This window comes from Sturnus vulgaris, chromosome 15 (genome assembly GCF_052056855.1).
Source record: "Sturnus vulgaris isolate bStuVul1 chromosome 15, bStuVul1.hap1, whole genome shotgun sequence".
NCBI lineage: Eukaryota > Metazoa > Chordata > Aves > Passeriformes > Sturnidae > Sturnus > Sturnus vulgaris.
In genome coordinates, this window is record NC_142257.1 from 9360647 (window position 1) to 9373472 (window position 12826).

Here is a 12826-nt window from a genome sequence, read left to right on the forward strand (position 1 = left end):
CCTTCCTACATAGTCTGTGCAGCAAAATAGCAGCAGGGCTTTTCTCTAAGTGGCATGATATCATCTCCCAAGGAGGGTAACACGTAGGCACTCAAGTCCCCCAATCTCCACATAGCCCAGATCTTGTCTCAGCACAGGGTGCTGTCCCAATAGCTGCCTTTCCAGAGACACAGAGGAAAAGGCAGCCCAGGGTGTTTCCTTGTTACTAGTAAAGCAGAGAGGATGCTGCTCAAGTTCACTCCAAGGCTTAGTGATCCTTATCATCAGTAATGCAGGATCCCAAACCCCCCAGCTCATTTGCTCTTCTGCTTGATCTTTGCTTTTGGCACTGACAAGCAAGAAAAGCCAAAGTAGCAGAGCCCAGGGCCCCCATGGGCACAGCACATTCCCCTGTCCAAGCACAGAGCAGCTTCCTGAATCCTGCAGCCACCTGGGACTGGAACGCGTGTCTGTGTCCATGTGAACGTACTGGTACACCTGTGTGACCTGGCAGAGATGCAGTGCAATAGTGACAGGTGGGAGAAACAATGCAAAACTGAAAGAGCAATTAATTCCCTTCCCTGTGTCCCTAATGAGCAGTCTCATTTAGTCATTTTCCTTCTCCTTGCTCAACCAGAGTACTTCATGCCTTTTCCCTCACAGCTTGCCTGAAAAAATATCAACTGGAGGAAATTTTAAAACCTGCTATCCTACCACCTGGTTGCCTATCTGTACCAACAACTCCCCCCATTCCTTCTTCTGACACGCTAAATAGAAACAACCTTCAACATTTGCAGAGGTGGATGATGCGTAGCAGTAGACAAATAGCTCCATAAGATCATTAGAAATATCTGTACAGTATCCTAAAATCCATAATTCATAACCTGGGAACAACAAGGGAACAAGTCACACATGATAGAAAACGGTGAGCAACTTTAGCATAAGTCTGAATCAGCAGTTTGCATACACACAAAGACACACACACACATACATACACACACAGACACACAGAGAAAAACACAAACATAGGGACACACAGACACACAGTCACATACAAAGACACACACACAGGGACAGACACACATAGAGAAAGACACACACAGAAACACACAGAAATGCACGTGCACACATAGTCACATAGACACAGACACACACACACACACTGAGACAGACACAGATACATAGTCACACAGACACACACATATACACACACAAGCAAACACAGATAGACAAACACACCGAGACACACAGACAAAACACAGACAAAAATACACACACGGAGCGACACACACATACAGACACACACCGACACACAGACACACACTAACACACACACAGATACACAGATACACACACTGAGATAGAAACACACACACAGACACACAGACACACAGACACAAATACACACTGAGACATAAACACAGAGACACACACACACATACAGAGACACAGACAGACACACGGACACGAACACAGACGCACAGAGACACACACACACACAGACACACACAAACACACACAGACATAGACACACAAACACAAAGTCACACACACAGACAAACACGGGTACACAAACACAGACGCATACAGACATACACAGAGAGACAGACACACAGACACACACACTAACACATATGGAGAGACAAATGGAGACACAGACATACGGACACACACAGTGGCACACAGACTCACATAGACAAACAGACATACACATGGAGAAACACAGAGACACACACACACATACACAAACGTATACAGACACATAGACACACACAGGCAGACAGACACACACACAGGCACACACCCACAAAGAGACCCACACACAAACACAGACACAGACAGACAGACAGACAGACAGAGTCACACACACAGACACATACACGGGGACACAGACATAGACACACACACACACATAGAGAGAGACACACACACACAGACTGACACACAGAGACACATGGAGACACACAAATGGAGACACACAGATACATGGACAGACACACAGACACACAGACACAAACAGTGACAAAGTAAGACACAGGCATACACAGACACACGCAGACACACACAGATACACACACACACAGATGCGCACACACACACACGGAGACACAGACGAACACAGACATACAGACACACAGACACAGATACACACACGGAGACACTCACACAGAAATGCACAGGCAAACACACATACACACATACATACACACAGGCACACTCCCACATAGAGACCCACACACACACACACAGACACAGACACAAAGACACAGAGAGACAGACACACAGAAACACAGACACACACACACAAACACAGACAAAGTCATGCACACAGACACCTACATAGACACAGACAGACACACAGACAGCTATAGACACGCAAACAGACACACAGAAACACACAGACACACACACAGACGCACACAGAGACACACACACACGCACATACACTAGGTTAGACACACATAGACACACACAGACAAACACACAGATACACAGAGACACACACACTCACACAGACACAGACAGATAAAAACACACACAGACACACACACACACACAGACGCACACAAAGACACACAAAAGCACACAGACACACACCCGCATAGAGACCCACATACAAACACACACACGCACACAGAGATACAGACAGAAACACACACACAGACAAACACGGACAAAGTCATAGACACAGACACGCACACAGAGAAACACACGTAGAGACACACAGACACACACACATAGAGACATACACAGACACACACAAAGACAAACACACACACAGATACCTAGACACACACACACTGACACACAGACACAGATGCACACACATAAACACACACAGAGACACACAGACACACAAACACATATACACACACAGGCACACTCCCACATAGAGACCCACAAACAAACACAGACACAGAGAGAGACACAGAGACACGCAGACACACAAACACGAAGTCATGCACAGAGACACACACATAGACACACAGACAGACACACAGACACCCACAGACGCACAGACACACACAGAGACACAGACACACCCACAGAGAAACAAGAATTACAGACACAAACACACAGACACACACAGAGACACACAGATACACAGACACACATACACACATACACTGGGATAGACACAGAGACACACAGACAAACACACACACAGATACACACAGACATACACACGCAGACACAGACACACACATAGACACATACAGACACACACAGAGACACACATAGAGACATACATACATACACACAGAGACATATGGAGACAGACACACCCACAGACACACACACATAGAGACGCACACAAAGACGCACACAGACACACACAGACACACAGACACACTCACACAGACACACAGACAGACACACACACGGAGACTCACAAACGGAGATACACAGACACACATACACACGGACGCACACAGAAACACACACAGGCACACGCCCACATAGAGACCCACACATAAACACACAGACACATACAGGCAAACACACACAAATACAGGCAGACGCACACAAAGACACACACACAGACACACAGACACAGACAGACACACACACACACTGAGATACACACACACAAACAGACACGTACACACACACAGGCATGCTCACACAGACACACACAGACACACAGACAATCACAGAAGCAGAGACACAAACACACAGGCACACACAGGCACACACACACAGGTACACACAGGCACACAAACACAGAGACACAGACACACAGAGGCATAGAGACACAGAAAAACACACACACAGACACAGATACACAGACAGACACACAGACACAGACACGCACACATAGAGATTCACACACACATAGAGACACATACTCACACACAGACACCCACACGGAGACACAGACAGACACACACACATAGAGACACAGACAGACACACATATAGAGACACGCACACAGAAACACAGAAATACACTCACACAGATACACAGACACACACAAAGACACACACAAACACATGCAGATGCATAGTCATACAGACACACACAGTGACACACACACAGACACACACAGACGTGGAGACGCACAGACACACAGACATGCACAGAGACACACAGACGCATACACACACACACAGACACACATACACACATAGACACGGACACGCACAGACACACACACAGGCACACACCCACACAGAGACCCACACACAAACACAGACACACACACGCAGACACACGGACAGACAAACACATAGACGCACACGGACAAAGACACAGATGCACACAGACACACACACACTGACACACAGACAGACACACACACACACTGACACACACACAGACAGAAACACACAGGAACACACAGACACGCAGACACAGACACGGAGACACACAAACAGACACACAGAGACAGACACATACATGCACATAGACACACACACATTGAGAAACACAAGCCCCCAGAGACACACACACAGACACACACACACGCTGAGATAGAAACACATAGACATACACACACAGAAACACAAACATGCACACAATCACCCACACACAGACAAAGTCACAGACACACACATAAAGACACACATACAGACACACAGACACCCATAGACACAGACAAACACATAGACACGGACACACACAGACACACACACAGGCACACACCCACACAGAGACACACACACAAACACAGACACACAGACACACGCAAAGACAAACACACACACAGATACCCAGACACACACCCACAGACACACACCCACAGACACACACCCACAGACACACACCCACAGACACATACCCACAGACAGACACACACACACAGAGACACAGACACACATACACACACACACACACACCAGTACACACTCTCTCTTAAGATCGATTTTTCAGAAGGATTTGATAGGAAGTGTTTTCTCACTTCTTGGCTGATTGGCAAGTGTCTCCTTTACCTCTGCCTGCTGCTCCTGAGTTAATTCTTGCTTTTCCCACCTGGGGGAGCAGCAGCAATTCTAAGTCAGACTGCCAGACTGCCAGAACCGGTCCTTCCTCCATCAGAAGCCCAGACAGGGAGGATAAATACCCACGGGGTTACAAAGAGCATCCACAGGATGCAAGTACAAGACGAAGTCCCCATTACTCACCTTCCTCATCTGTCCCTCTTCAATCCATTCTCCTTTTCTTCTCCAGCTCTCCCCAGCACTTCTGCTCCCCAAAACCTGCAGAGGATATAGCCATGATGGAGAGTGGGGATTAGGCAGGTCCTGCAGCTGTGTCTGGCAGAGATGCTGGCTCCAACCAGGAAGGACAGACTCTCAGCCAAGTGAGGATCTCACAAGGTCTGCGACATCTGGCAGTCACCAGCACTGTCTGTTCCTCGACTACTCTGCTTCTGGCTGTTTTCTTGTATAAAGGAACAGATAATCTGGACATATTCCACCTGAATCAGTGTATACATGATGCTCAAAATGAACCTGGGAATAGAAATACATTACTGTCCTATTATGATGCCTACAATACAAGACCTTGAATTGCTTCCACTTTCCAGGCCAGACACCTCTCCTGGGTCTCACCCAGCTCCCATGGGAGGTGAGACCAATGTCAGACCTGCTTTCTTGCCCTCCTCCTATGCTTCCAAGGGATGAAAAAAGAGGGCCACAGGCCCAAAATCACAGAGAAAACCTAAAGAATTAATGTGACTATAGTCCCAGTGCAGAGACTTGCCCACAGACATGACAGCCCTAGAATAATCCCTGAGCTTCAGATTATATCATGTACATTGCATGGAAGTTTTAGTACATACCAGTTGATAACCTGTCAGTTTGATCTATAAGAATGTCTGATTGAATAGATTCGATTTTTGTGCTGTCAGTACATTTTCTTTTCAGAAGCAGAATTACTTGTATCCTGCATGAGCATCAAGGAAAGGAAAATGTTTGGTGCCAAAATATCCCATCTCTGCCTGGTGTCTTGCTTGATACAATGTTTCTGCTTTCACCACGTTTGAAACCTATGTATAGCAGTGAAATTTATTTTTTCTTTTCCTCTTTCCTTTTTTTGTGTTGCCCCTTCAGCTTAGACTTATGTCTCCAGTTCTTTGCTGCAGAGCACTGTTTTCCAGAGCAGTCTTTAAAACAGAAATCAAGCAACATAGAAAAATGAGGTGAAATGCAACCTTCTGTACTCAACTTTCAGAGATTTTCTAAAAAAACAGTCAAAAAATACTTAAGATCATGCAACTATTTTCTGTGCCTACTACTGATCCCATGAAAAACTTAAAACAAGCCCTTAAGGTACTTTACTGTCCTAAGAAACTCAATGCAATGGTAGAGCAGAGATGAGCAGTTTCAGCTCCTGCTCTTCCACTAGTGTACGAACTGTTAAAAGACAAGAAAAAGTACAATAATAAACATGAGTGAGTTTGCTGCAGCTGTGCATGTAAGCTCCAGACATTAGTGTGGATAATTCCAATTGGGAACAGTTCCTGGGCCTGGTGATAAATTAATCCCAACTCTGATATTATGAAAAGATTTCTGCATGCATAAGCCAAAAGAAAACTTCCCAAACTGCATACAAAATCCTCTTTACAGTTATTTTGGTGACTACACACCAAAATATTTAGTCTGTATATCTTTTTTGGATATAGTGCAACCTATTTTTTATTTTGATTAAATGATATTAGAATAGGATATGCTTCATCCAAAAGACAAAAGAATTTATGCATAGGCTTGCACTGAAATTGCAGAATGATGAAGTACAACCAGTGTGGGGTCATGTCTGTTTTCCTGGAGATACACTGCAACTACTTTGTAGAAAAAAAGCAGTGCCATTGAACACTTCTGAGTGCAGCCTGGGTTTTATTTCAGATCACTGTTCTTGGAAAAATCCCCAAGGTTGACTGCTAAAACGAGAAAACATAACACCATTCACTGATTTCTTTTTCCATCCATGCTGTGTCAGTGTTGGTCTGTTGGCAGAAGGATGTGACTCAGAGGACAAGGAAAAGATCCACTGGCTGTATAAAAATCCCCAGTGCAATGATTCAGCATGACCAGTGCCTGGGAGAGACACAACGACAAGTATGCTGAAGCAGCAGAGTCCTGGACAGCTGGACATCTTCTACCAGCTGCATCCTGCCCTCCATCACTCCAATTCCTGTGCTTTCTCCCATATATTCAGGCTCACACACCACATTCATCATGCAGTTGATTTTGGTCACACTCCTGCAAGAGCACTGGGTTTCAGGAAGTTGTTCACCTGAGCAGTTTCATCTCAGCCCTGATGAATAGCCTCATTCTGGAATAACAAATATATACAGAAGGAAAGCTGCTTGCCACAAGGATTCCTTTATGCTGCGCCATGAATTGTTGGCCAGTGGCCATTTAACATTGAAAGGCAAGAGCCACCTGTGTCAGGTGTGTTTAAAGTTCATATTGACTCCTGCCCACCAGTATTTGCATGATGGACAACATCAGAGAAAGGTGAATTTAGTCATTAATTTTTGCCTGACTTGGGGAATGGAAATGAAAAGAAGCCCTTTTCTTCCAGGTACAGCTTTTGTTTCCCAGTGTGATCAGTCAACTACCAGTCCTATGACACCCAGCATGGGGCAAACTCAGGTCTAGAGTGTTTGGGCATTTGGGGGTTCCCTCCTGCCCTGGCAGCCCGCACTCAGGGGGACCACACATCCGAGTGGTCCCCCACACCCTCCTCTCTGCCCCTCGCTGCCTCTGACCTTGCTGGATGTTAAGATCTGCTCAGCCTCACACAATGCAGCTTCCTGGGAATGGATTAGAAAGCAAGCTGTGTGGGATATTTGTTATGGCCATGCCTTTCATGGAGAAAACTGTGACTTCTAACAGTTTTTGTAGATTTTGTAACCCCAGCCAGCCTGCTACTGATTCCTTCATGATTTTTTACGGCTTTGGCTCCATTCGTGAGTGGTAGAGTAGAGATCACAGTCTTTAATGGGTTTAAGTTATTAGTTACATATTACCAAAGAGTGTAACATTCTTTATGTTGTAAAATAAAGTCCATTTGTCTTCTCTCCATTTCCCACAGCACACGGTGTTAAATACAGTGTACCATTGTTGGGCTTCTCTCTGAAGCTGGCTCTGGGCAGTTTTGGGTCGTGCCAGTGCATCAGCCACGGTGGCAATGATTGCTCTGGGTGCCGGAGGACACTATCCCATGTGGGAATCCCCTTCCCATGAAAAAGGGGGGACTATAGATGGCAAAGTGCATGGCATGACTCAGCCAGGAAGACTGGAGGGATTTGCAGAGGGTTTTGGAACTGAGGGCTCAGTGATGGTATATGCTGCTGGAGGGTTTATGAGTTTTCCTTTCTGTTCCCTAATGGGAAACTTTGGCAGGGAGGAGCATTAGGATCTCAACTCATACCATGTACATCTCCACTGACCAAAACTTCCCTTGTCCACACAATTCCAAAGTGGGAAAATTTGCACTGTCTGGCTGCAAACTTGGCTGTGGCCTCTGTGCGGATGTTGTAGAGGGCAGAATTTGCTGGATTAGTACAAATACCATCTGTAGGCTTGGTTCAGATGAGTGCAGTGTTTGAAAAACAACCCATTTTGCTTATACAAGGACTAACGGCATAGCCAAAATCTGCTGAACATATCTGGTTTTCTCAAACAATTATTGGTGGGTAGCCAATATTTGTTACTTTTCTCCAGAACAATCTATAAACTACAGCACAGAAACAACTGGCCACACTCATGTCAGGCCAGAAACCCTGTGCTCTAAATTACTTTACCAATTTATTTTCCATTTAAAAATAAAGGCAGGGAAGAAAGAGACGTTTAAATTATCTTTAGTACCACCTAGAGTACTTTCTAGTGTTGACATCCATTGGAGCTGGGAGATAAATCCAGCCCTCTTCCATAAACCTAGGTTTCTTTTATAACTGATACAGATTTAGGATTTTTGTTTTGTTACCGTTTACCTGACTTAAAACGTCCTTTTCTGTCTTATAATAGTTTAGCAGCTATTTGCAATTGCAAAACCCCGGGTTTTTTTGCACAGTAATGTTAAAGGAAAGATTCCTTCAGCCCTCCTACAACTTCTCCCCAGCCATCATAAACATGAAATTAGGTCTTGCAGGAAAAGCAAAGTTCTGTAGGGAAGAGACAATTTTATGGTTGTTGTCTGTCTGTAATGCATGAGATTTTTAGGGACTGACTTTTATGTGTCATATGTCATTTGGAGACTGAAAAGAAATGAAATAAACTAGGGAAACTTTCTCCCAAATCATTCCAGGCTGATCCTGGAAACCTTTATTATGGGGCTTTGGTGGGATTATTCCCCTAAGCAGTCAGACATCAGTGCCACCGACACTTCGATGTTCATTGAGCACTGCAGCGCTTGGCATTTGCATGGATTGTGTGAAATCTGGGAGGAAGCTCACCTACCCACGGCTTCCATATGTGCTAAAGCATGTCCTGGCTCACGGCACCGTGTGTTTCCAGAGCTGCCCCTTCCACTTGGAATGAATCCACCTAAATATTTACATGTGTTTTGCTCCTATAGTAACAAGAATATTGCAACAGTATGTCTGACATAAACGTGCTGGTATATTCTATGCTGATTTAAATAGCACGGAAGGCATATGTGCAGTTCCTCCTTCACAAGGAAGGACGGGTTTGCAGGAAGCATCCCATCGGTTTCCGACAATTGAGGAAAAAAACATGGAGGGGGAACCACAGGGAAGGAAAAATTATTTTAAAAGGAGGTTTTAGAGGCTGCCCGGGTGGAAGCCCAGCCCCAGCCCGGCAGCTCCGGGGGTCGTGGCAGAGCGGCCGGGATGGACGGGGATGGACCGGGATGGACCGGGATGGATCGGGATGGAGCGGGATGGACCGGGATGGACCGGGATGGACCGGGAGCCCGCGGGGAAGGTGCGGGGCGGCGAGTCCCGGAGAGGCGCGTCCCGCCCCTCTCTACCACTGCAGAAAGGATCAGGAGAGAGGAGAAATTTCAAAAAATTAACATTGTTCCCGTTAGTTGTTTAAGTGGAATTTTCGGGAAAGCCGGGCTTTGCCTGAGGAGATCAAGAATTCACCTATTCCCTCCGAATCCTGCCTTGATTTAAGTTAATTTGGAGGTTTACCCTGCATTATTAACTGCACTTTTCGTTATGAATTTGGGAAAAAAAGCCTGTGATCCTCAATATTTCCAGGTTTACTCGGGCGAATCCTGTATCTCTGCTAAGAAGAGTTTTGCCTGGGTACGGTAATAAAATCGGAGTTTTTCTTAAACTATGGCACAAAGCAGAGTGAAAAGAGGGGGGAGGTATTTGAAGAAATGCCTTATTTCCCTGCGCAGAGTCTGAGGGCTAAGCTGGATGTTTGCTATAAAGTTGAGCAAACTCCACAAAAACATTAACGTTTACAACAAGGTAGTTGGTAAACTTATCTCTGCTGTACTCAGTCCCCATACTGACTGATACTGTCATGGAATTGGATGCAAACACTGAGGGGAGGAGGGGGGAAGGCAAAGAAAATTTCTGAGATCATATTTGCACAAAGAAGACAAACCAGCTTGAATTTCCAATGGTAAATGCTAAGAATAAGTCCTGCAAAGGAAGACTGGCATTAAAAAGAAAAGGTAATATAACAAATTGATTCGAGAAAACAATATTTTATGCTTACCAAAGACAAAGCTTCAGAAATAACTGCTATTGTATCACTCACTGAGTTCTGATCCTACACCCCCAATACATTATTTGTCCTGTAATAGCAGTACACAATCAAGACCATAATTCCCTGAGTACTAAAACCCCTTACTTTTAATAGGTGGTTATAGATCTTGTTCCTACATAAAATTTCATGCTTTTATAAAATTCCAAAGCAAATGTAGCTCTTCAGAGACATCATTACTCAGGGTTTTATTGCCAGTGTTGTTAACTCTCTTGACAAACATCAGGTCCAGCCTCTCCACTCTGTGACTCCTCTTCAGAGGCTGGTATGACTTATTTTACAAATAATACTAAGAACACACTGCTCACTTAGTTTCCCTCTCAGTGAAACTCTAGAAATATAAGTCCTCTGTTTTGGTGACCTTACCTGGCATTTTACAGGTGTAAGGGAGAGTACCAAGAGCCCCACAGTTGCTCAGCAAGGGAGATTTTTGGCTTTGCCAGAAGATAATTGCTCCAGTAGTGAGCTGCCGTTAAGCCCAGGCTGTGTTCTCAGTGCTGACCTGCAGCCCTGCTGTTTACATCAGTGGGATTTTTAGGGCCAAATTTTGCAGTTAATTGCAGCAGTATAAATCCGGATTCCTGAATCTCCCTTCCCAGGTGTGTAGCTCCTTTGGATTTGACAGCAAAACTCAGGGCTGATCCTGCAGCTTCTGAAATTTGTGGACTTGTCTTGCAGAGAAATACAGGAAAGACCTGGGCTAGGCCTTCTCCCAAATTTCCTAATGGCGATAAATGTGAGCAATTAGGGGCTCTGCTTGCTCTGAGAAGCACGGGCTGCCTTATCTCTGCCTGCCCCAAGCCTTGGGCCCGCTGAGCCTGGGTGGTATGAGGAGGTGTCACTATTAGAGTGGCTCTAGAGGGGATTAATACTGCTGTGAGCTATATTATGTCCTGTCAGGAATCTCTGCAAAAAGAGCAGGAGCTGGAAATGCAAGCTTTCAGCTTTAAGCCCTCAACTTGGGGCTATACAGCAAGATTAAAGCATCGGTGTTTTAATGTTTTCCCATTTTCCCATTAAGTGAGAAATCTCCATGCTTTTGAAGGCATTCTCTGTTTTTTTTTTAAATAACCAGTTGAGTCAAGAGACCAGTTCGATGTTAATGCTCACTGCATTCCCCTGTTACATTCCCTGAAGTGCTGCACCACGCTGGCAGCTGCTGAGCGAGAGGCTAAAAAACCTCAGCAAAAAGGGGTATGCAGTGACATTACAGACCGAGGGATCACAGCCCGAGCTAGACTCCTTCCCCAGGTCTTGCTGCAGATATTGCAGGCTATGGCTTCTGCAGAGGGAACTGATTTATAAAAAGACATTGCAGGAAGACCAAACATCAAGGTCTCTGCTGGAGAAAAGTGTGGATTAAACTGCTTGGTCGCTGAGAAATGCAAAGAGAAACAAGTAGACAGTGAAGTGATGAAATTATTCATTAGAAGGAGGGGGTTAATAGCTCTGTGAAATTTCCTCATTTGTTGATAAATCTGTTTCAGTGTCCTCAACTTTGCTGTCACCCACCACAAACAGGGTGGACACGGGAGTGCCTTGGTTGCAAGTGATTTATTCGACAAAATGCTAATTATGTTCTGAATCTTGTATTCACAATCACATATTTGACCTCCCCACAGAACGCAGCACAGAGAATACAGGTTAGCTTTATCTTCAACAAATTTTGCATCTAAATCAGACACATTTACCCTTACCTGTGCAGGATGAAACAAGAAATTATGGAGGAAGAGTTTCAACCCTTATACCTTGAAGTACAGTGTGTTTCTCCCCAGCCTCACATTTGGGTGCACATCAACACAGCACAAAACTGTTTCAGTGATGTATTTTGGATCAGCTCTGTGTTTACTTAATGTCCAGAAAATGCAGCATTCAGGAAAATATACATATGATTTTAGACGACTTGAATCAGGTTCTTTTTTCCTATGGGCAGTTGCTGTCCTCTGTAATATATTCGGTACTAAATCTGCCAGTATAGAATTAAAGAAAGTGCAGTTCCCAGCCACGCTGAAAGTACGTGGTGACTCTGGCAGGATGAGATTTAATTTTTGTCATTAAACAGATGAAAGCAGTTTCATTCTGAGTGAAGCATAGAGGTTAAAGTCAGAGCATTGTATTGCAATTCTCAATGCAAGAAATTGTGGGAACAA

At 44.8% G+C, this 12826-nt stretch overlaps 1 protein-coding gene and 1 pseudogene across 1 annotated transcript; both read right to left on the minus strand.

Annotated features, from left to right (window-relative positions):
• Nucleotides 1-684: 684 nt before the first annotated feature.
• On the minus strand, nt 685-2279 carry LOC148221977 (uncharacterized; annotated as a pseudogene).
• A 658-nt stretch (nt 2280-2937) lies between these two features.
• Nucleotides 2938-4483, minus strand: LOC148221978 (uncharacterized; the record flags this gene model as incomplete). Its single annotated transcript, XM_088174017.1, is given in 3 exon segments — nt 2938-3472; nt 3797-4216; nt 4218-4483. Coding segments are annotated over 3 exon segments (1221 nt in total), but the record flags the coding sequence as incomplete, so codon positions are not given.
• Nucleotides 4484-12826: the final 8343 nt, after the last annotated feature.